The 26,047-nt window shown below is 38.3% G+C and overlaps 1 protein-coding gene across 1 annotated transcript in view; it reads right to left on the reverse strand.

Annotated features, from left to right (window-relative positions):
• Window positions 1-452: 452 nt before the first annotated feature.
• The window catches only part of LOC127569733 (nuclear factor NF-kappa-B p105 subunit-like), a 44,321-nt gene continuing 18,726 nt past the window's right edge, over window positions 453-26,047 (reverse strand). Inside the window, exons 5-13 of the mRNA XM_052014556.1 lie at window positions 22,612-22,760; window positions 17,515-17,669; window positions 14,529-14,687; window positions 13,571-13,675; window positions 12,942-13,033; window positions 8,540-8,678; window positions 7,405-7,506; window positions 3,207-3,278; window positions 453-1,180 (exon numbers count right to left, since the gene is read on the reverse strand). Of these exons, the coding sequence (XP_051870516.1) occupies window positions 1,044-1,180; window positions 3,207-3,278; window positions 7,405-7,506; window positions 8,540-8,678; window positions 12,942-13,033; window positions 13,571-13,675; window positions 14,529-14,687; window positions 17,515-17,669; window positions 22,612-22,760 (1,110 nt within the window). The 3' untranslated portion in view covers window positions 453-1,043. The remainder of the gene's footprint in view (window positions 1,181-3,206; window positions 3,279-7,404; window positions 7,507-8,539; window positions 8,679-12,941; window positions 13,034-13,570; window positions 13,676-14,528; window positions 14,688-17,514; window positions 17,670-22,611; window positions 22,761-26,047) is intronic.

Raw genomic sequence — 26,047 nt, forward strand, 5'->3', positions numbered from 1 at the left:
CATATTCCTTGAAACTTTTCTCTTTGACCAAGCTTTTGTTCATTTAGCCTAGTATCTCCTTGTAGTTTGATGAAAATTGTTGCTTGATAATGTTCCATAAGCAACATGTGAAATGTTGCTCTGATAAAGGTGCTGTATAAATGGAAGTAATAGTTGTTGATATTGATACACATACAAATTGAAAATTGCTATCAATTTTCAATCCAAATAGCATACGAACAATGCAGGTGTTCAAAACCTGATCAATGGAAAGCTTTGCAACTAAAGTAGAAAGTGGGAAAATTGTCATTTTCAGGGAACTGTTGCTTTTATTTTTTGGTGATTGTATCATATATTATGTCAATGTGAATTTTTTGCATTGGCTTTCAGATAAATTCTCTTGCAAGCCAGGTCTAGTTAACATATATTAAGCTAACTCAACTAAGCATGTTACCATTATAATTATATGAAACGCAATAAATTATGACACCTGTGTGCTGATCAAAATCAAGTTTGATATACAAGGTGTTAATTGAATATTTTACATAAATTAACATGCAATAAATTCTACCAAGTTGGAACTTAAAGTTGTGCTCAACTGCATAATTAGAAATTAAAATGCACATTTGAGCCTCGAATCATGTCTACACTGAAAATTCATAGATTATAATACACAAAAAGTAAAGAAGCAGCATTTGCACAAGAGGGTCCATATTCCAGGAGCTTTTTTTTTCATGAGTAACCAATGTGATAGACTTCCAGTGGAGTTTTCAGAGGTAGCTACTTCAAAAGCTTTGTCTACATTTTTTAAATCATGATTTTAAAGAAACCTATTACAATTTACAATGGTGACTCATGTAAAGTAAGTCTTGGGTCTTAATTACATAATTCATTTTATATATAACATTGATTTATATTATTTTGTTACATAATCATACATATTTCTTTAACAATTCAGAAAACATGATAGGAAACATTCCTAGGGATATCACAGGTCTCATCTCCACGTTTGACTCTGAGGTAAGCCATTACTATAATGATTCTCTTTTAGCCTTGTACAGTTTTTACATATTATTCCTGGTATCCTGGGTTGTTACCATGTGATTGCAAACAGCCAATGGCTTTTTTATTTCCCCATAACCTGGCAGCTCAAATGTACGAAAATAGGACAATATATCATTATCTTGAGAAAACGGTAAACCTGCAGATAAAACATATAAAAATGAGCTCAGTTTGAATCTGCAATGATAAAGTAACCTACTATGACTATTATTAACACTAAAATAAGTATTTTGAGAAAATAATAAAGTCTTTAAAATTTAAAAACATGGTAATATAAATTAGTAGTTAACTGTAAGTCACTCATGTTTGTTGAAAAGTGTTAATTATTGATTTATCTAAAATATGTTGTGTACATGAGCAGCATTATGAAATGGCTACAATTATATTTAGAGAAGACTCACAATCAGGTGGTAGAAATACAACAGAGAAACCGTTAATGCTGGAGATCAGAACCAAAAACCAAAGTCCAGAAATTAGATCACTTACACCCTATTTTTTATGTGCATGTCACACATAAAGGTGATTGAATCTGCATTAGATCGATTCAGTGAGAATTTTGGGATGAAGCTGCACTCATTGGGAAGTTGTTTTGGGCATTTTCGTGCCCTATTCGCATGAGCCGGGCTGACATTTTTCTGGTGTCACACCTGCATCTAATGATGTCACAATTTAGGCAAAACCTAGTTCCATCTTCATTGGCATAATGTGGAACTATAGAGTGCACCTGTGACTATCGTCAAACAGTCTCAGGACAACTAGGAGTGCATTGAGCTACTTTGAGGTTTTCTTCCTATTTCTTTTTCATTTTTTCAGGATCTGGATATTGCTGCCAAGGCCAGCACTTATTGCCCATCACTACTTATCCTTGAGAAGGTGGTGGTGATGGTCCCCAAGCGACCCAGTCTACACTCTGTCTACACGAATATAGTTCATCAGTGATCAGCCCAGAGAGCTCATATCCTTCTTTGCAAGACCACTTGCACTGATCACAATCCATCAATGAATGAATTCCTGACCCAGTTGTTGAAGTGGGTTGCTCCAACTGTTTACATAGTGAGCAACTCACTCTTGTATCTTGTGAGGATCTGAAATTTATTTCTGCATTGGTAAGTAGGTAGGGATTCTCACATCTGAAGGAGACAACTGAGTCCACCTCCTACCAGGCTCTTCCAATGATGGCTCTCATGAGTTTCCTGGGCCTCTTGACACACGAAAGCTCCTTCCTGACATCTATTTCACTGATGAGACTGCCGGACCTCTATCACTAAATCTAGCAGCTGTACCCCTCCCTCCATGGCAAACAAAATATGTACTCCTGATATCTGGCTGACACGCTTCTATAATTACTGAGCAAAACAAAAACTATCACCTGCTATGCTAACTTGGGTGATGTCCTGTCAGGAACTACATGGGTTTCTTGGTGCAAACTATCCTAGCACCATTTGATATGTCCTTTTGGCCATTTTCACCATTTTCTGCAAAACAGTCGAATGGGCTTCAGTGCTTTATGCTACAGAGGTTTGGCACACCAGAAAAGGGGGATTTCTCTTTCTAGGTAAAAATGATGAAAATATACTTCTGTTATTTCAGAAGGTACATCACGAGATATTAATCCAACTCTTTTCACTATTCAATTGAACCATGCACTTTCACATTTAAATACTTTGTTTCAATATCAAATAGTGTTGTTTAAGCATGTCATAAACTTTGTGTCTTTGTTTCTCTCAAAATCTGAAGCATCATACGCACCGAAAAGCAAAGAAATTATTGAGGAAATTCAATGACTGCCAACAAAAAAAAAATGAGATACTGGATGTGAGCATTATAAACTATTCGCACATGGAGAGTTTAATCATGGATTCATTCAGACTATACTCCCATCTTCTGGCAGTGTTCAGAGAATTCTCATATTTGGTTTATTTTCTCTTTCATGGTTAACTAATATTAAAGTGGATGCTTTTGCACAGTAGTGATTGAAATTGTGATCAGTTAATGCAGAGTAGGCCTCAGATCTTACCTAAGATCTTCTGATGCTTACTCTCCCATCTAGCTGCTGAGTACAACTTAAAGAATATTTAAGTTTAAGGATGATCATAATTTATATTAATGGAGGGTGGATTGTATTTTCGTTCATGTCATTGGACATTTAAAATCATTAGCCTCACCTGCAGTAACGTCATCTTTAGGTGCATAGGAGGGTGATATGAAGAATTCAGGTCTTCTTAAGACTGTCATTTCTGAAATGGGTTAAAGCATCATTAATTATCTGTTTCTCATATAAAGATTATATCCTGAATTTTGCTGCATAACCATTTCCATTTATTTATGTTGTTTTAAGATTTTTGGTAAAAAGTATTGCCAGGTGTGGCTCAGTTGAAAGCACACTTGCCTCTGAGTTGGAAGTCTGGAGGAAGTCAAGGATCCCATCACTAGGACTAGATTTCCCCCTGGTGGAATTTAAAAGATTCCATGGGCTACTTTGGAGAAAAGGTGTTATTGTTGGTGTCCTGACCAATGTTTACACCTCGCACAACTATACTGCTGGAGATTTTCACACTGCTGTTTATAGGAGCTTGCTGTGTGGAAACTGAGTGTGATGTCTCCTACGTTATAACACAGTCTATATTTCTAAAAAATCTCCATCCCATCCACATCAACAACCTGGGGGTCATCATTGACCAGAAACTTAACTGGGACACACACATGGCCCAAATGAACAAATTAGTCCTGGGTGCTTTGTTGTGAATGGTTCACCTCCACTGTCTATAAAACACAAGTTGGGAGATGTTGGCATACTTTCCAGTTTCCTGGATGAGTGCAGCTCCAGCAACACTCAAGAAACTCTGTATCATCCAGGACAAAGCAGCCCATTTGGCTGGCTCCATCTATCACTTGAAACTTTCACCCCCTCCACCATTGGTGCAAATTGGCTGAAGCGTATAACATCTACAAAATACACCACTGTCACTGAACAAGGTTTCTCTGATAGCAACCTCCTAAACTTGTGATTTTTACCACCTAGAAAGGCTGGAGCAGTAGATACGTGAGATTACCACCATTAGCAGATTCGCCTCTGAGTTACACACCATCTTGTTCATTCATTGTTAATGTGAAGATCCTGGAATTCTTTATCAACTAATTCTGTTGGAATAGCCTTAGAGAAAGACAGCAGCAGTTCCAGGTGTATTTAGGGATTGGCCATGTCAAGGACACCCAGATACCATATATGAATAAAAATAATCCCTTGATATTCATTTTCAATGCTTCCAATTGGCATGCCTACCTACATAATGTAAAACGCTGTACTTACTGGTGTGATGGACTGAGAGTGGTGTCTGCACTAGTTTTCATTGTTTTGAATTGTGTTAATATCCACTCTGAACAAGTGAGCTACACCTTTTGGAATGAAACATGTGACTGTGTCCTTGTTTGTGCTAATTATAGTGTCCGGTTTCAATGTTCCAGTGATAACAATTGCATGTCCGGTCAAATGAAGCGCCTGTCCACCTCTATTTTATAATGTTACTTATATAATCTCAAGTGCTTGTTTGAAAATGCATACACCAATCTGAAAGTTTAAAAGATGTTCTAATATGGGGGATATTTCAGGTTTGTAGTTGTCATGGAATTAGGTTGTATCATTCAGCAAGGAAATGATTGAAAATTAGACAAAAAATTGTGTGTCTTTCTATTTTTAGTAAACAATACCATTCATGACCTTGACACCCAACTATTTTATGGCTCATGTAGCACTTTTGGTATGTAGTTGTGGTTGCAATGAGGGAAACATGGCAGCCAATTTGTGTACAAACAGAAATGAGATGATAATCAGACAGTCTGCTTTTTGTGATTTTGATTGAGAGAGAGATTTTGGACAGGACACTAGTGAAATTCCCCTGTGTTTCTTCAATGTGGAGCTTTGGTATTTGTTATACCCCCCTGAGAAGGCAAACAGAGCTTCAGCCTGATCTAAAGAATGGCCCTTCTGACAGTGCGGCACTCACTCAGTAATGTGCCGGAATGTCAGTCTAAGCTTTTGTAGTGAAGAGAGCAGTCAGAAGAACATAAGAAGTGGAGGAAGAGTGAGCCATTTGGTCCCTTGAGCCTGCTCCACTATTCAATAAGATCATGACCAACTGAGTCTTGGCCTCAACACCATCCTCCCACTCTCTCGCCATTCCTCCCTGCTGAAGAACACAAGAATGAGACATGAACCCATAATCTGATTTAGAGAGGTATCAAGGAGTCCTGACTTACACCACAGTCCGTCAAGAAGCCAACTTGTTTAAACACTAAAAATAAAGTACTGTACCAAGATTATATTCTCCATAACACTCAGCAACAGCTTTTCCCATTGTACTTAATTTGACCGAGTGTAGCTAACATTCCTGCTATCTTTTCCTCCACATTCACCCAGACCTGACTCATTCACCCTGATCTATACTACCAAGCTAGGATGAAGGATACAGAAACATTCCTGAGGCAGATTCTACATTTAGGAGGCAATTTTGTTTATTCAAGCTAAACATGGTAAATGTAGGAGGACAGCATTTTCTTTTTCAGTTGAATTTCTATGCTGTTGCATTTTTCACTCCATTTTTCTTCCTTTCACCTCCCCCTCTCATTTACTTTCTCCCTTTGTCTACCTTTCTCTTTTTTAACTCCTTTTCTCTCTCCCTCTTTTTCTTTCCCTCTCTCACCTACTGCAGAGTTGATGGGGCAATAAATTCCATTGTCTGTACACATAGTTCTAGAATCTCCATTGATCCTTCTCGCCTTGGTCCCTATTCCTTTGGATCTCCAGCATTATTAGGGAGTAGTAGAAGAGGCTTAAAGACCAGGCCAAGATGTCGGGAGAGTATATCTTCTCTACATCCATCCCATCAAGACCCATCAGGGTCTTTGTGTGTTTCAATCCATTTCTTCTAAATTCCAGCAGAAGCAAATCTAGCCTGTCCAACCTTTCCTCGTAAGGCAACCCATCAAATCCGGATAGTAGTCTAGTAAGCATTCTCAGAACTGCTTCATTGATAATGGGATTAATGCTGTACACAATATTTCATTTCTGGTCTCATCAATTGCCTTAAACAATCACCCCCATTTTTATACTCAATTCTCCTAACAACAAATAATAACATTCTATTAATTTTACAAATTACTTTCTGTACCTGTATACTACCCTTTTGTCAATCATACATTCAGACACCAGGATAGCTCTGCATCTCAGAGCTCTGTAAGCTTTTATCATGGAGATAATATGCTTCCTTTTCATTTTTCCTGCCAAAATGAACTATTTCACATTTTCCCACATTATACTTCATTTGCCATATATTCACACATCCACTTAACTAATCTATACCTTTTTCTCCTGATGTCTCACTGAATTACTTAAACTCAGACAATCCTGCAAGTCACTTTAAATATAGCTGCTGGATATGGTTTCACTTTGCTGCTAAAATGCCTGATTTCCCTTGCACTACTAGCACTTTTGACATTTGGACATCCTGGTCCATTTGACAGGCCAATAATCAAATCAAAATTGCACAGGATTGACACTTGCCTACTCTCCATACTTGTGATAATGATGTCTTATTTGATAAGTAATATGAATTGTTTTTAAAATGTCAAAATTGTAAGCAAATTGGCCATATGGTGTTCAAATAAACATTATCAAATTCTCCAATTTTCAATTCTCCAATAAAGCCCCCAATATTTGGTATTTATGTATGCTGCAGGACAAGGGCCAATAGCCCAAAAGACCTGTTCCAAAGCTATACCTTTCTGTAACTACGCTGTGAAATCAAGTTACAGCAAAATATTTCTTGAAAAGCAGAACTATACCTATAAGAATCAGTTTCATTTCAGGTACTAAATGCAATGAATGGTTAATTTCATGATTGAGAATTCACAGCAAGGAGTGGCACTCCCTGGAAGGACATATGGAGAAATGATGGGTTCTAATAATATATTTCCATTTAATAAGTTAAATGGAGGGGAAACTGTGGGTTCTATCTGCAATTTTCAAACTGCAATCTCTTTCAGTGCTGCCCCTAGCAGGGGGCATCCAATAGCAGAATGATTTTCAAAGAGAACACAGAGATCTTTGATGGTACAAACAATGAATCACACATTTAAGAATCAAACTCTTAAAGGGTTGATGGGAAGTTCCTAGAATCATATGAATGATTGGTCCTGAAATAGCAAAGATCTTAAAATGAAAATGATTTCAATTTGGATCTGTTCACAAAGATTTGCCTCCAGTGGATAACATCTGCAAGGACTATACAAAATCTCTAAATTTGCAGCTTTGATACCCTGGTCATTGCAGACTTGTTCCTTCATTGATGTAGTTTATTTACTCACCCTCTCCAAGACCATCACCATATATTCCCCCATGATCTTCTGCTGGGTCCTTGTAATTATCCGGGAAAACCTTTTGCCATTTCTTCTCAATTTTTTTCTTGGCTATTTAAGTAAAGCAATAAAGAAAGCAAAGAAAAATTAAAGGATAAATCAAAGTTAACAAAACCACACTAGGAGTAGAAATTTTATCTCATATTGTAAGTCAAAAATTCTAAAATAGTAAATTGTACACTCTCTCTGACTCTTATCTAATGAAAACAAAAATTGTGGGGCCAATTCACTATTGTTCTTTTTATTGTTCAAGAAAAGCTAAAAATATCCTTTGGATGGATGATAAATACTGCAAGATTTAAAATGTAACATTTTAAAGAATTTTAATATATGCAATTTAGCTTAAACTACATAATAAAAGAATCCACCGTTTTCATAAATGCATTTATGATTATTACTGTCCACCTTTCAGTAAAATTACCCCATTTATTAATTTGGTGTTGCTTCAGATATCTGAAACTCCTTTTCTACCTTTGCTGGAAATAAAACTTTTAATCCAAGTCTCTCTATATGAGTAATAATTTAAAAGGTAAAACGTTATGTTGCTTATTGAAAATGCCACCCGAAACACCAATGGTAACATCATCCCTTTGTTTACAAGCAAAGTTGCAGATCAGTTCTTGGCAGTTATATAAAAGTTTGCTTAGGGAAGGCAGGTGGGAAAATCCTTGGTCTATTACTCAAATCCATTCCACTACTTCAAACAAGCTTGGTCATTTCAGAGCGACACCACTAGTTACAGCAGCTCACAGTGGTAAGATGCTCCATCAAGCAGAGTGAAATATGTTGAGACTGTGTGAAGCTTCTGATGACTGATATGAGGCATCCATGAAAGGCATTGAGAAATCCATGGTTTAAAATAGCCAGAGCAGAATTATCAAAGCTGCTGGTAAAATTCTTAGATAAAAATCATGTACATTTCAAACCTTACATATTTTTATAAATTGTTTACGAGAGACAATTTGGAAATAAATAGGTTTGCATAAATTTCATTATAACTATAAACAATTCCCTTCAGTTGTTCTAGAATCAAATTTAAGAACAAACAGCAGAATCATCTTAATTATAGCCAAAGAACACTTACCCTGTTTGTGTGGGTAATATATAAATGGTTTGGGTTCACTGGTTTCACCATCTGATCGCCTTCGTAATTGGACAAACACTGAGATCGGTTTGGTGATGTGCATGTCAAAATATTTTGGTGTCTTGAAAACTATAGCAAACTGAAAACACACAGAATTTTATAACCTATTGTACTGTCCCTAGAACTATGTAAGAAAGAGCACATTTGCCTGTGAAAGGATTTGCTATCAGAAGATAGTGAAATGTACTGAATTCTAAAGGACCTCTGGGTAGAAATTTCAATATGTAAAATGGGGCTCTTATTTGTGATCGCAGCATTATGACTGATGGCAACGTCAAATCTCGTGATCCCTGCTTGCCCAGAGTCTACTGAGTATGCAGTAGGGACATCAGTTTTGTGCAATGCTCATTTGACAGCTACCCTGACAAAGCAAGCCAAGCAAGTGCACCGAATGGGCAATGTGGGCCATGCACAAGAAACTAGACTTGAACAGAAGGAAGAGCCCCTGGACCTCAACCACTTAAAGGGAACTAAAATTACTTCGCCGGAGACTGTGAATTTCTGCAAAGGCTGATATACGTGAGAGTTGTCTGTCGCTCTGTTTGGCCTTCTGCGTGACAACAGTTGAAGAAGGGGGCTCCAATGTAAGCCAAGGCTGAAGGAGGGGAGTGTGGATGGTTCTGGCAAGGAGCCCCCATCCCCCTCCCCTCACCAAAACCTTCTTGGAGCAATGTTCCTATGACCATATTATAGTGGAGCAATTTTCCTGGAGATTAGGCTTTTCAAAGGAATTGGTCACAGATCTTCCACTTGCTGCAGACTGAACTCCTGTAAGATACCCAGGAACATCATGAAGATAATACTGAGGTCCTTTATCTTTATCAGCTACTTCACTGCCTGTATAGCTAGGAGGCACAAGACAGTTCAATCCAGAGAGGGTCTCCTACTTCATGGCTGCCTGTTGCATTATTCATAATCTTTCTATTTAATGTGTTGACTTCTTGCTGGTCTGTACTGTGTGGTGCTGAACAAACCCATGTAAACCATGTACTTTCAAGTAAACATGTCAGTTGATTGTATAGTTTTCAACTAAAATGGAAGCATGGTACAACAGAAAACCACATGGCTTATTTGAAGGAAGTCGGAAGCCACCAACTTTAAAGGTAGCAGTTTCCTTAACAGCTGGTAGACATTCACCACACATCGCCTGCACTTTAAAAGAAATATGCAAACAGGCACATCCAAACAGGCAACTTATAAATGCTGGTAAGTCATTTTAAACTTTTAAATTTAGTTAAATACAAGAAATGATGTATGCAAATATAACACTAATGACTTTAAAACACATTGCAGCTTTTTTAATGTTCAAGATTTTCTTATGGCATGTGTCTCAACTTCACTCTCGATCTACAGTTGCTTGATCCACTGGATGATGCACATCAATTTTTCAGTTACTGATGGGCATGGTGACTTATCATACTGTACACTTTTGATGTTGGAGAGAGAGGGTGAGAATTTGTATGTGAATGTGTGAGAGAGAGAGAACATGTCATGTTCTCCACCATACATTCTGTTATAGTTTAGCAATACCCTTCATGTGCTGACATGCTATTCTGCAAATTCTCCATTGTTTTTCTTTCTCAGATAGAATTTGTCCATCATGGCAGATTCACTGCTTACAGCCTAGACTGACAATTCAACAACTTACTTGCTGCTTTAAGTTTGATACCAGAGCTTCTTGTTCTTTTAGGTGGTTGACATTCATTTGTAACTGAGATGAAAATTCGGAAAAGCTTCTGTTGTAAATCATCTGATGCCTTCTATATTAACATCTTTTGATTTCATTTGATTCTCTAGAGTATTTAATTTTTCGATTAGATCGGTTTTGCCCAGTTTTTTTGCCTAATTCTGCCAGCCACTTCTTTACTGAGCCTAACCTATATTGCTCTAATTTTTGAACTTCTTTTTTCAGTTTTCTCTGAATTGCAACTGAGTCGCTCCTGAGGACATCCATTCTCATCTTTCAAATATTGTGTAACATTAAACTGTTTCCTGATTTTCAGGTCTGTTCTTCCTCTTCCAAATCTTCACCTCTGCTTTTCCTTCAAGCAGCAGGTTGTCTAACTCCCAGCCTTCCCTCTTTACTGTACACTGTCATAAATACGGCACAACTTGTCTTCCTCTTGGTCTTTGTTTTCTACAATCAAATTCAGAACATCTCTCTATAATTCTTAACAGATTTGTCTCTTTGCCTTTGAAATATCTGGACGGTTATCCTCCATATTCTTGAGTTGTGTCTGTCCTTATCATGCTGGCAAGCTTTGCTGCTTTATGTGTCCGTGTTGACTGTTGCTAACCCACCAAATGTGCCCTTTTCACCCATGTGACCAGGTTTCAATGAAGAAGACAAAGGAATCACCATTGCTCCCTCCATAGGTTGCATACTGACTCTTTTGAGTTGAATGGTTCCATATTATTCCAACAGGAGCATCAAAAATGACATCTATTGTCCCAAGCAGTGCTACCAAATTAATTTGTGCAAAATGGGCACCCTGACTGATTTCTCACAAAAGATTTGCTTTCTTACTCTCCTACATAACTGCATTTTGTTCCTTGGCATTCTCTCTTGTTATTTCTTTGATGTTATTATCAGAGAGAACAGCTTTATTTGTCAAAAGTAGGTTAAATGTCTTCTATATATTTGCCATAGGAACCGAGAAATCCATTGTAGCTTGTTGTCCAGTTTGCCATGTTTCCCGAGCAGTGCCTGCTTATGCTACTTTTCATCCTGTATCAGGAGATCACCCTTCAGTCTGCTGCATTTCCCTATAAGTTACTGACGTGGACTCATCTAGATGCACATTTAATAATACATTAATTCTCACCTCCTCATTGCCAATGTAGTGTATTGGGCTCTTACAAAGCTCCGCAGTGAAGTACTAAATAAGCTCATATAACTGAAGGAGCTTCAATGAAACATGCTTGATTGTGATAGCTAACTTTCACTGAAAGCTAAAGCATGGTATAAACATCATCAAAAGATTTCCACTGGACATTGTTTCTTAAAGTGTGAGCAACCCAGCAATCTTAAAGCTGCAGTTTCCTTATCAGCTCATAGATATTCAGCACATGCTGTAATGAGAATATAGTCCTTGTCCACTGCAGGAGGAGGAAGAATGACACTGAGAGATGTTCTCTGGACATGCTGTCAAGATGCACCTAATCTCCCTTGGATTTAGATAAAGAATATATTCAACTTAATGTGAGCTCAGGCAGAGAAGCAGTTCATGCTTGAAGCAAGGTTTCAAACAATTTAGAGTTGGAATGATGCTGCAGATTATGATAACATCACACCATTGCCTAGCAACAAGAAAACATCTTCCATTTCCTCTTGATATAACAGAGAAACTGCAGAGAGTTGTGGACACGGCCCAGCACATCACAGAATCCAGCCTCCCCTCCATGGACTCTATCTACACTTCTCGCTGCCTCGGGAAAGCTGCCAACATAGTCAAAGACCCCACCCACACCGGACCTTCTCTCTTCTCCCCTCTCCCATCGGGCAGAAGGTACAAAAACCTGAAAGCATGTACCACCAGGCTTAAGGACAGCTTTTATCCTGCTGTTATAAGACTATTGAACAGTCCCCTGGTACAATAAGTTGGACTCATGACCTCAAAATCTACCTTGTTATGACCTTGCTCCTTATTGTCTACCTGCAATGCACTTCCTCAGTAGCTGTTACACTTTATCCTGCATTCTATTATTGTTTTACCTTGTACTATCTCAGTGCGTTCTTGTAATGAATCGATCTGTATGAATGGTACGCAAGATAAGTTTTTCACTGTACCTCTGCACACGTAACAATAATAAACCAATTCCAATTTCAATTCCAATTCTGATATTCAATGGAGCTACTGTTACCCATTCCATACTCATCAACATCCTGGGAATCATCACTGAAAAAAACCCAAAGAAAACCCACACAGGAGCACTGGAAGTCAGGATTGTAGCTGGCTTACTGGAGCTGTGAGACAGCAGCTCTTCTGCCTGCACTACTGTGCCACCCCCTTAATCTTGAACTAAATTCGAGTAAGATCATTTGCTGCACAGTCAGTTTCCTGACTCCATATTCCTGAGGCTACTTCACATAAAGACACACATTTTTGCTCCGTAGCAATTCAGGTAGTGGGAGCGATTCTTTTTATTGGGTGTAAGCAAATTGACTGGAGATCTCCAGCGATTAACAACTTAGCAGAAAATAATTAAAATCCACAGTATCATCCTGTACAGTGGAAAGTGTTTAATTTCATCTTTATTGAGAACTGAAATTAAACTACATTTTTTTCAGCATAAGGTTGTCCACATAATACTTTGTTGCAAAATATTTTGCAGTATCTACCTGTCTATGAACATCAGCAGCACCAAATTTTCCAAATGCCTCCCAAATGTGACCACTTTCATCCTCCTGGTAGAACCGGACCTGAATATCATCTGAGGAAGGGAATACAATAAATCAGAATTTGGTAAAAAGAGAGTTTTCTTCTTAAAATACATTTTGGGTTATGTGTAAATGCTAAGAAATAGCCTCTCAAACAACAGCATTTCACAAATCTACCTAATAATAATTAGAATGACAAATCTATAAATCATTTTTGAAGATGGGTAAAAGAAAAATAACTTACAAGTTTAATCAAAGGCTACATAGAATGACAAAACTATAACCAGTCACAGTGGAGATGGCTGGGCAATTCCCCTACCAATCAAACTTGGTGATCACACATGTTTCACTGACTGGGCTTGATTTTATGCATATAATTTATATGTGAGTGTTCGCCACATAACATTCTTCTAGAGCAATTGTCCTCCTTTTTTTGGGAGGAGTTGCTGTAGTTTCTGATAACTTCTTTTAAATAGATTGTTTTCACTTCCTATAAATTGATATTTTTGCTGTACAATAAACATATGCCCACTTTACTCCTCCTTAACGACTGACACAGTGTTGTCAATAAACACCCTGTTGTTGTTTACCTTTTTGTACTTTATCACACAGCAGAAAGACTTCATCCCCACCCACCACACTCCCGGCAGTTTTGGCCATTCTTACTATTCTCAAACTTGATGCATTGGGTGCTTCTATGAAAGGAAACACAACATTCAATATGTATTCGATGTAAACTCTCCCTCTAAATTCTTTTCAATGACAAGAAATTAATGCCAAAAAATTAAATATTTAAATTACATTCAAAATTTAGTTTCAGCAGTTTGGATGAAGGTAGAATTAATCGTGGAACGTGTGTCTGCCATGTTTTTGTTCCGTGTAAAGTCTGGCCTAATATCACTTGGGGCAGCATTGGCAGGAAGCTTAATGAATGTGTGAGATTTTAGGAGTTTAACTCTTGCTTCTCTTGCTTATAAGCTTATTCTTGCTAGCCCACAGAATGGCTTGGTGAGATTTGGAGCCAGTTTTGTTGTGACCCTGGTTAAATCTCAGAAAACTTCTCACCAAAGGAAAGCAAACCAAAGCAGTTTGAATATCCATAGAAGATAGGCACTGGCATCTCTTTGAATAAAAATTTAAAAAAGAAAATACCCAAACCTCTTTAGCCATTTATCAGTCTCAGTCGCCACAAGAAAATACCTTATTGCTATTCCAGCTTTACCGAAGAAGGAGTCCCTGTTACACACCTGTAGGTGTAAAATGCCCTGACTAGCTGCTTCGATAATTCTCCATGGCTTGGAATGGCATTATTGTAGGCAGCTGGCAGTGCCCTTCTAGCACACTTCCAGAGCTAAAGCAACAGCTCTGTAGTTTCTGTCCTTTATGAAAACCCACACATTCTGAAAGATAATATCTTGCATTACTTAAGGTATTAACAAGCTAATTGAGAAAAGAGCTTCATTCAACATCTCTATTTAAGAGGAGTGATTTAAGATACAAAAGTACAAATTCATTTTGCCAAAACATATTCCATGAAAATGTACTCACTGCTGTCATAAATGGGATCCGATATAACTGAGCTAAGTCTATGTGTGAACTTGCCATCACTTCCTGAAAGGTATGGTGTAAACATTAGACGGACAACGCTGAGATCCATGTATTTGGTTTGCTTCTGGGCTTCCTGATGAATTCTCTCTCTGTCTTCTTCTAACATTGAGAAAGGATTGACATTGCATTAACGGTTATATTTGTTACATTACATCAAGTGCTGTTACTATTATATATGGGATCATGATTTGATTTTGTCGGAGCACATCTGCTTCAGTTGGACCTGCCTTTGACATATGGTGCTGGCCTCATATTGTGCTGCAGTAGCTGAAAGTGTGAACTGCCAACATTACAACCAGGAAATAAAGAAAGCAACAGCTTATCTCCTTATTCAATCAAACTGAAACACTGTCAAATTAACAGCTGAAGAAAGTGGTGTAAATTAGATTAAATGAGTTCAACACTGAATCAAAGCGAAATAGAAAAATAGCAAGGAGGATTGGGTTAAGATTGAGAGAGGAAAAAGAAACAGGAAAAATTTAATAAAATACTTTTAAAATATCTCCAGTAATTGCTTAAACTTTAAAGAGCCAGCCATCAAATAGTTAATTTTAGTTATCTGACATTAATCGACTGTTATCATACTGTTAAAGAAGTACTTAGGCTGTAATGAGCAATACAGTTTTATATGGTAGCTTTGTTTGTATTTACTGTATAAATGCAGTGATAGCCCAGCAATCCATGCTATTTTCATGAAGGAAATGTCAGAGTGGCATTACATGGGCAGTAAGTTTAGGACTTTCACATCTACCTCTGCCTGAAAATGCTGAAATATTTGCACATAAATGATGGTGAACGCCATTAGCTTCAATGAGGATATAACGTCAAATTATGGCTCAGATGCCAACACATTAATTATGTTTTGTACCACATTATAAAGTTTAGGAATGTTTTGATTTTGGTTTCCTCATCAATTTTTACAACAGTTATAGGAAGCAAATTAATTTAAAAGGTGGCAGTACAAGAAATCTTTTCTAGTGTCAATAGGCTTTGTTGGGAATCCCTGTCTTCAATTCCTCTGACCGTTATTTGGCAGGGAAATGTTTTTGTTACAGTTTTGAAACTTCCAAACCAGTGTCAAATAGTCAGAATCTTTTTCCCAGGATAGAAATGTCAAATACTAGAAGACATAGCTTTAAGGTGAAATGGGGAAAGTTTACAGGAGACATAGGGGGTAAGATTTTTACAGAGAGTGGTAGGTGCCTGGACCGCACTGCCAGGGGTGGTAGGGGAAGCAGTCAGGATGTGTTTAAGAGGCATTTAGGCAGGCATATGAACATGCAGGGAATGGAAGGATATGGATCATGTGCAGGCAGATAGGTTTAGTTTAATTTGGCATTATGGTTGGCACAGACATAGTAGGCCGAAGGGCCTGTTCCTGTGCTGTACTGTTCTATGTCCTATGATGTCCAGGCATGAAGGATTTGTATGCATTTTTCATGTAGGGCAGTTAAAAACTTGTGGTGAAAATTGTAGTTACTTACAGTAATTGAATCTGGTTCAGACTATCCAAATTGACTTCAGAGAATGGGAATTTAATCCAGTCAGTAAGAACTCACATTTTTGGGGTTTTTTTGCTATCTTATGTCAACTATTAAATGTAAGACAGTGGCAGACATTGATGATAAAATTCACCAGGGATGGTATTGGTATTGGTTTATTATTGTCACTTGTACCGAGGTACAGTGACAATCTTGTCTTGCATACCGCTCGGACAGATCAATTCATTACACAGGCATTGAGGTAGTACAGGGTAAAAACAATAACACAGTACAGAGTAAAGTGTCACAGCTACAGGGAAGTGCATTGCAGGTAGACAATAAAGTGCAAGGTCATAACAAGGTAGATTGTGATGGCCTTTGGTGCATCAGCACAGCCTCTGACTGACTGAAAAAAAGGATGTTTTAAGGTCAAGATCTCAAACCTAGCACCAAAGTCATCATCTACCAGGCAGCAGAGACCCCCCTGTCCTCCAATGTGCAGGTACCTCAAGACACTGGAAGGATTTCACCAAAGCTGCCTCCACAAAATGTTTGAAATACACTGGAAGGATAAATGAATCAAGTCACTGTCTTCTCCCAGGAAATCATCCTCAGCACTGAGCCTCAGTGATGCTCAGTTGGCTCCTTTGGGCAAGCGAGACGATCGCATGCCCAACCAGACTCCTGATAGGGACACTCTATTCCGAGATCAGTCACAGGCAGAGGTTACCATGTGCTCAAAGCCTCCTTGAATTTAAAAGTGGAACATCTGCACCAGCTTCTGGGAATCCCTGGCCCATCATGATTTAAAGTGGAGAAGGAGCATTCTAAATGGCACTATGAACCTCAAATCCATGTGGAGGGAGTACTCAAAAGTCCAGCATAAAGTGTGAATGGCACAAACCCACTCCTAAACGATGCACCCATCCAACCCATTAACAACCTCCTGCCCCATCTGTGGAAGAGTCTGTGGTTCCTGCAATAGCTTCATCAGTCATTACGGAACCCTCAGGTAGAGGCTTCAGTACAAGCAAGTCATCATCGATCCTGAGGGACTGCCAAAGAAGATTGAGTGCCAGTAACAGTTGGCGTAATAAAACATTGTAAAAACCAAAGTATACTAGGACTGGACTTGGATCCTGAAATGAGAAGCTCAAAGTTTCACCATTGCTGTTTAAATCAGATTCTGGTAAATAACAGGCCTAAATTCTGGAACTTCCTACCCAACAGATCTGTGGGAGTACCTTCACGATATGTACTGCAGCAGTTCAAGAAGGTGACTCAGCAGCACCTTCTTAAGATCAATTAGGAATGGGCAATAACATTGGTCTTGGCAGTCACACCCACAATCCTGTAAATGATTAAACTTCAGGGAGAAAAAAAATCAGATTTAGTTTTACATTTGAATACTGGATGAACAATGTGATATAATAATATTGACTCACTTTGCAGCTGTTCCTCTTGCAATTCCACTCCATCTTCATCAGAAAGTGAAATATTCCCATTATTGATATCTGACATCCATGACTTAATCAGTTGTTCTTCTATAATTGCTGCGACATCCTTCTTTGGAACATGAAGAATGCCAAGGTTGGGAAAGCTAATCAGAAAATACATTTGCCAGTTATTTTCATAAAAGCATGTAAAAAATTAGTACAGAATATTTTAGTATATCTCATTTTTGGTCAATAAAAGGATCTTAATGATAATTTTACATATGATGTACCACTAGTCATAGAGTAGTGCAAACAACACACACTTCCATTTGATCTCCAACATGTTTATAGTCCAGTTATGTTCAGAATGTCTGGATCAAAGTTTTCTTATTCAGTACAAGGTCAATTTGAAAGTTTTAAGTCGTTGTAATCCAATTCCTTGCAAATGTGAGTTCTCAACAAAATCTATGCACAATTAACAAGTTGATAAAAACTGTAAAGTTACCTAGGGATGGCCATAATGAGAAATGCAGAACAAACAACCTCACTGATATATTGGAGTTAGAGTTGCTGTTTACCAGAAAATTGAAGTTGAATTGCATCGCTTGAGACAGAGCAGGGAAAGTTTTATCCTGCAGTTATCTGTTCTGTTATTCTGCAGGGAATGTTGGATAGTGATGGGGAGTACGCAAAATGTTAAATTAATTCATTACTTGGCATGGACGTTAAACCCTGATGAAGATAAACATCAGTAAACAAGATTAGATTTAACTCCATCAGCCTGTGAAAATAGGACCAGAGGGTGATTAAAATTGTGTATTGTGTTTCCATAGAGTACATTACAACATTACAAACTGTTCTGGCATTTTTAACATTGCCGTTTTTACACAGGTGTCCATCACATTCTGATGATATCCATCCGGTCCAATTTCTTCAAAATCAGTGAAAACGTAGCTACAAAACTTGGTGAAAACCCTGTGTGAGCCATTGCCTTTGTATACAAAAGGGCTTCACTGTCTGTAAGGAGTTTGTACGTTCTCCCCGTGTCTGTGTGGGTTTCCTCCGGGTGCTCCGGTTTCCTCCGACGTACAGGTTAGGAAGTTATGGGCATGCTGTGTTGGCGCTGGAAGCGTGGTGACACTTGTGGGCTGCCCCCCAAATCACTACACAAAAGATGTATTTCACTGTGTGTTTCGATGTACATGTGACTAATAAAGAGATCTTATCTTAAATGGGCCATAAGTTCTTTTTTGCTGCAGGATATTTTTCAGCTTCCACATTTTTCTGGCCCTCTCATCCTTAGTGCAAGAAAGATATAACTTGCATGCACACATTCTCTCCCTCAACTGCAGGGTGTCTCAAAATGTTTTACAGTTATTAATACTTTTTAAGTGTAGCCATTTAGGAAACACAATTCGTACACACAATAGGGCCATGGGAGCATTAATGAACACCTGAGAAAACAGATATAATTTCATCTGAAGTTTGCACAGTGCTCCCTCATTACTGCCATTGAGTATCAGCCTGTATTTTGAAGTTTGGATTGGGACTTGAACCAACATCCTACTGCTTTTGGGGCTGAAGCTCTTCCACTGAGTATCTGCTGAGAGTCCAACTTATTGCTGGTAAGTCATTGCTGCTTTATTTTGTATGGGGAAAACCACCGAAGGAGAAATCACAGCTTCAGCAGTCAGCACCAGCAGAAGCTGAGCTTAGAAAAGAACAGCTGAGGGGCCTCTCAAAGGTATTAAAACTGAGCAAATAAACTCCACAGGTCAACAGCGAGCTTCCTGAATCCATCTGAAGAGCAGTGCCTTCTCAAGACATGCTGTTTCAGATTTCTCAAGGCTCTTGCTATAAGACCTTGAAGATCTTGCAACAACTTTTGGACAACGTCAAAGTCAGTACCTCAACATACTTGCCACAAGCTCATTCCAGGGTATTAGAGGAGTACTGCAACTGATGTTCCCATTGATCTCTGTGCTCAACAGTTCAGAACCTAGGGGTTCGTAATAGTGGTTACCTTAAGGTCAGGGCATCACTGGTTGCATGTACACTTTTATTGGACAGCAAAACACCAACAGAAGAAAGCTCCATCTTAAAATTGAAGCTGTAGTGTGCCAATAGCATCATGAGATTTCAATTTAAAGACTTCAATTTAAAAATTGAAACATAGCACTTTTGACAATAAACCTTATATCGAAGAACCAAAATAAAGAAGTGTTTAAGTCCTGGAGCAGGAATTGAACTCATAATCCTTTGATTCAAAAGTAGAAGTACAACATTGAGCTGAGGTGGCAGGACAAATGAGTGAGCAAAGAGTGATTCTTGGAAATATGTAATGGTACTAAGTGATCAGGCACACAGTCATGGTATAATTAGGAACTATCTTGTCAAGCAAAGAAGAGAAAGATGGAATGTGTTAGGTCAGTAAATCAGTCCATAAAGATTGTACCAGGCACTCTGGGTGAGAGTTCCTGCAGTCCACATAGCCAATGTACAGTTCCACTCTGAGAGTCAGAATATGGAGAAATCCCTGAAGCAGTCATTCAAGAAGGACAAGCAGTAGAGTTTGATTCAGTAATCAAAAGGCAAAAAAAATGCAGATTTTGGAAATTAAAACAAAAAATGCTGGAAATACTCAACAGATCAGGTAGCATCTGTAAAGAGAGAAATAGTATTCACAATTCAGATCAATGACCTTTCATCTGATGAAAGGAGATCAACTTGAACTGTTAGCTCTCTCCACTAATGCTGTCTGACCTACTGACTTTGGGTCAAATGCGTTCAAGATACTAGAACCTGTCACTAGAGAAAAGTAGACTGATTACCTGGAAAAATATAAGTTAATCAGAGACAGTTAATGTGACTTTGTCAAGGGTAAGTCATATCTGATTAATGATATAATATAATTAGAAGGGGGTTGCTAATAAGTAGGTGAAAGAGTATGATATCCAATTGGACTTCCAGAAGACATTCAATAGTTTTATTAGTCTGTGTGTTCATTGCTTCAAGACACCATGGAATTTTGGTTTCATTTTATGGTGTCTCTGAACATTGATGGGGAAAGAAATTACAGCAGTAATTATTTCTAATTATCTACTACTCAGTCCTTCCATGCATACTTCAGAGGTATCATTGACTGCCAATTGGATTTAATGATTATCACAGAGCACAGCATTATTGTCTAATTCCGGATTCTTTAACACATGAACTACTTTTGTGCTTCAGTAAAACTCTCACTTATACCAGATTACAACTTCCTGGCCAAGAAATTGCTCCATGACATTTATTTGATATTATAAGAACTTTATGGTCATCCTGATGCTGATCATGGAAGTCACCTGAAGAAAGAAGATCTCATGTCAGTTTCACAGATCATTGTGGTCAAGTTTCACTGTATAACACCAGGCTGATACTGACATTGCTGGTTTCAGCATTGTGTTCCCCGTTGATGTGGTACAAGTTCTCACAGTTCTCAACATGTAGACCAGCAGGTGCAATCTCTGCAGCCAGCCGTTATAGAGACATACTACAATACAAGAAAAACTCTTCCAGGTATGAGGGAGTGTTGCGATGGGATGAATGGGTGCTGCAAGGATGGAAGGGGAATGGGAGAGTGCTTTCAGGAGTGCCAAGGACTAACACAGGCTGATGTAGAACAATGTCCTCAGGTGGCATGTGCTTTACACATTGGGGGCCACAGTACTCCAGCTAGGCATTCTTGGCAGGAAGTTGACAAGGAAGTATGTACATGAGTACAGTCGCTGAATGTTTGCACTTTGGGGAAGCTTGCAATTACCCTTTCTACTCAGCTTGTTCCTGTGGGTGAAATTCTCTCTCCCTGGGTGACTTCCCTAATGCAGCAGTGAGAAGCAAACTTTGAGATGTGGCAGAGATCAGAATCAGCAGCCTGGAATGATCCTAATTCTAGAAAGCTGAGAGTGACTATGACCCTGATCTCCATGAGCAAAGAGCCAAGGCATATGTGACGTTGTATTTGAGGTCATAGAATGTCAGAGGTCTCAGAGAGGACAACAACTGCTGTTCGAGTGTTGGCCCTTTAAATCACAAGGTTTCAGAGGAAATGGTTTGTAAAAGCTGGTTGTGATAACCGTCATTTTTCTGACTGGTGAGGTGGAAAGTCTCACTGCAGGTGAATTTTGCATTTTGAAACACTGTTAACGTCATTAGGGGAAACTTTGTGCTTAAAAAAATGCCCCAGGGAGAATGAAAATATTGCCAAAAAAGGAGATGGATTTCCCAACAGGTGCTCAGTTACCCAGAACTGTATGCAAAATTGCTCTATTCTGGTTTAACCCAATTTTCAACAGCACAGAATTGTTTTTTTTTAGTTGTGTGAACAAATTTCTCATCTCTCAAAAATATCAGCCTGACCTCTGCTACTTTAAACAAAGCATAAAATGCCAATTCTTGGAAGCATAGTTGTGAAATTTTTGAAGACAGAGGAGCAGTTCAGATTGAGAGTACTTTATTGGCAGAGCATTTTTCCACCATAAACGTTTAGAAATATTACGTGGTTGACTTCACCTTTGGCAGTGACACAATCAGGGCAGTCGTAGATTAGTCATCTGTTAACTACCATCATCCTTACCCTACTTCTTCCCAGTATCCCTTTTTATCAACCTTAGCGAAAAGAGTAAATGGGGAGCTAATCTAACTCCAGCAGAATTGAATATCAGCTCCATGTTCAACTAACTTGTAAGGTGGCAATTTGGTTGGACAGGCTTGGGCATCCATTATGCACCAAGTTAATTCCATACAGACGGTAAAACAGATTATAGATCCAAACTCTGTTGGCTTCCTAGGGATCGGTTAGATTAAACTTGCTTCCTTGTAATGATTAGCAACAACAGTTTACTGCCTTGACATGTAAGATGCCAATAGCTTTTTTATTTGTATTTCAGGATTATAGATGTAGCATTGAAAGTATACTGCTTTTCAAAAATTTGTTGCAGTTTCTATTTCTGATGCTATAGTGACTTATTATATTTACAGTATGTGCCCTTCAAATTCTAGGCTTAAGTAAGCCGGATCTGAAATAAAATTCTTGATACATGTATTTCTTTAAATCTATTTTCATACCTTGCTGTCATGTCCTCAGAATCTATCTGGACAACGCAGATTCCATTTTTACATTGTCTTCCTACCAGGCTGTGCACATGCAGAAGTGGAGGTTCATCAATGGTAACCAACTGCACCACGACTTTGACAGGGCCTGTATAGTTGTGGATCTATAAATTAAGGAAAAGGTTGTGATTTTTGATCATTTAGTGATTATGGTATGAGGAAAGATAAAACAAAGAGGAGGGAATTAAATATTTTTTTTTAAAAAGCAGGAAAGATATGTAAAACTAATTTAACCACGTGTCAGCAAAGATATGTTGGCCTGGATCACACATGAAATGGCTGTGTCTGAAATATGTCTCCTGCAGTAGTCCCATAGTTGCACTGATGTTTTGTGGCATTGAGGCTCCCAGCATCCTTGAGGTGTTGCTGCCACGTGCGTCCCATGAAGTGGAGTGCTCCACATGTGATGACTCGGTCTCAGATGGCGGAAGTTGAGCCTCAGTCATTGGATTACTCCAATGACATTCTGGCAGCCCATGCTGTGAAAGCCCTTTTCAGATATCTCTAAATGTCACTGATCATCAGAGACATTTGGAAATAGTTGATGAACATTTAATTATCTTAAAAATAAAGATTATTTTAAAATGATTAATAATAAAACATAAATTTAGTTATAAATGCATTAAACTATTAAAATGTATTTATATATTGAAATAAAGAAAAATAAACCAAAAACTTAACAGAGGTCAGAAATCCTGTTCAAACTGCCGGTGTGGAGTGAAGCAACAGATACTAAGTGTGCCCAGCCCCTCAGCTAAGGACAATATGGAACCACCTCTGTTCTCAATGCTAAGTTCAGGGCATTCAGTACTTCAGATGCAGAAATGAATGTGCTGACTGAGGGGAGGGACAAAGCTGGCTGTCATCTCATAAACTATCAGTACAGTTCAGCCTGTTATTATTTCATATATGTTACAATTACTTAAAATCACCTCTTGATTGTTAAAAGAGTGCTTAACACTATGTTCTATGTTCTAGTTAGCACCACTTGAATACTTGAAAATATTTTGCATTTTAACCACAGTACATCCACTAATTGCTATAGTGAGGATGCAAATGATGGATCTGGAAAATAGAATTCCATTCAGGAGCACTAGTATAATACTGATGTTGTAAGACCTTCCATCTTTAGGCAGGTGCCTCATCCATCTACTGAATGCAACTCGACAAGATGTCAAGTTTCAGGAAGGGTAAGTAACCTGCTTTTTTACAAGCCAGGTAGGATTAAAACCTCTGCTGAAGTGTCCTGGAATTGAAACATTAACTCTGTTTCCCTTACCACCGAGGCTGTCTGATCTTCTGAGTATTTACAACATTTTCTGTTTTTACTTCAGATTTCCAGCATCTGTCGTTTTTTTGTTGATTTTCAGGATTAAAATCCACTTTGTTTACCTGTGTGCTCTTTGCTGTTTATCAGTGTAACTATAACTGATGGTTTCTTCATGCATCAGTTTTTAATAAAGGGTGATCATCTCTTTGTGTTATATGGAAACTGGGTGAAGATCAACTCACTGTGCTAGATGTGTCAATAGAAAGGAAAATCAGAGGAGGTGTACAACAGGTAGCCAAATTATTAAAACCTGCTTGTCACAATATATGTGTAAATTTATTAAAAAAACATTCTTCTCATTCATCTAAACACTGGAAAAATTAAGAATTTACAAAGACAGATCATGACATTTTAGGCATAACTCAAATCATTTGGTTAGTGTTTTAATGTTTGGTATTTTTCTTTTGGATCCTCCTAATAAAACAAATGCATATGACTGTGATCTGGGTCAAAATAGAGAATGCATATTATCTATTTTATTCTGCATTCATTTTTGTGTTGTTTTAAAGTCATTGCAGTTTGGTAATGATTACATACCACATCTCTCTCTTTTGGATATTGTAATACTGTTATGTCATCGCTATGCTACATTAGCACATTTCCTCTTCAACCAGGTGTATTTGCTCTTTAAGACTGTGTGTAGTTGTGAATATGCCCTGTATTTTTGGTGTGGCATTTTCTTATACACATGCTTTACAGTGAGCTTGTATTACTAGCTCACAGCTTAAAAGACAATGTAGCAACAGCTTACTGGCATTTTCTGATTTTTGTTTTCCTTACAGATTCTATATTCTGGGTAATTTTCCTGAAAGTTGTCACAACTGAAAAAACATTGTTAGGTCTTAATACTAACCCTTCTATTAACCTGGATTGGTTGGTAGGGTTTAACGATTTGACTATAAGGAAGGAGTGCTTGAATGCTGCACATGTGGCTGATGCTGTTGTTACTCAGGATATTAAACTTCTTAAATTGAACTTCCAATGTGCAATTGTAGATGTAATGTAGATTGTGTGTGGAGGATTAACAAGGCGCAGGAAACCCAACAATGAAAGTGTGGTCAAAACCTGTGGCTCCACACTGTGGGTGTCTTTCCAGCTCTGCTTGTGTTGAGAAGCAGGAGTGCTCCCCTTTGTCTCCTGTGTCCTCACTGTCAATTGCTGCCTCTCTCTTTTCCCTATGGCATTTCTCAACATAGCTCCTTCTTGCCAACAATATTGTCTATTTTATTCTTTTCATCCAAACTGCTGACCACCCTATTTTGCTGCCATGTCCTTGACCTATCCACCTTCCAGCTTTTCTTTGAATCCCTGTATCCCCCTTCCTCTGGGAAGAGAAGTAAAACAATTGTGATGAAGTCTGCATTCTTTTACCAACAGGTTATTCTTATCTTTTCAACTACCCCAGACCTTTCCTGCTGTTCCATAGACTTTGGGGCTCTTCTACTGGTGATGACATGTGTTTATCAAATCAAACATTTTCAATTCAAGGGGTCTGCTGAGAAGTAGCAATTAAATAAGTCTCTCTATCTCACAAATCTGTAACTAAGTTGTTCTCTTCTGCGAACAAATATAGAACTCATCAGTTGTGATGCAGTTACTAAGAAAATGATGCATTTGATAAGATACCTTTATTAGTCACATGTACATCGAAACACACAGTGAAAGGGTTCTCATGCAGTAACTTTCAACCATATACAAAATTGTCTTTTCATTTTAATGCATAAGCCCTTGTGTGGCCATCATACATACCCAACTTGGTGGAAAAGAAAAAGTCTGTCTTTTTTGCTATGCTAATTAAAATGATGTCAGTTTGAAAAGAGTGCAGGAACAGGGGTGGTGTGAATTGGAGAGGAGAACAGGGACAGGGGCCCAATGAGTTGCAGAAGGGTGTGGTAATGGGGGCCCTGGTGAGTGGGAAGGGAACGTGGCAAACAGTATCTGCTGAGCCACATACCAAACCAACGGGATTTCTGATTAGTTGAATTGCAGATTATCAGAGTCTTACTGTATTACTTTTTACATAGTGACGTATTCTTAGGTCAGTATTTCTCCAATTTTTTT

Source organism: Pristis pectinata, chromosome 4, assembly GCF_009764475.1.
Source record: "Pristis pectinata isolate sPriPec2 chromosome 4, sPriPec2.1.pri, whole genome shotgun sequence".
In the NCBI taxonomy this organism is placed as follows: Eukaryota; Metazoa; Chordata; class Chondrichthyes; order Rhinopristiformes; family Pristidae; genus Pristis; species Pristis pectinata.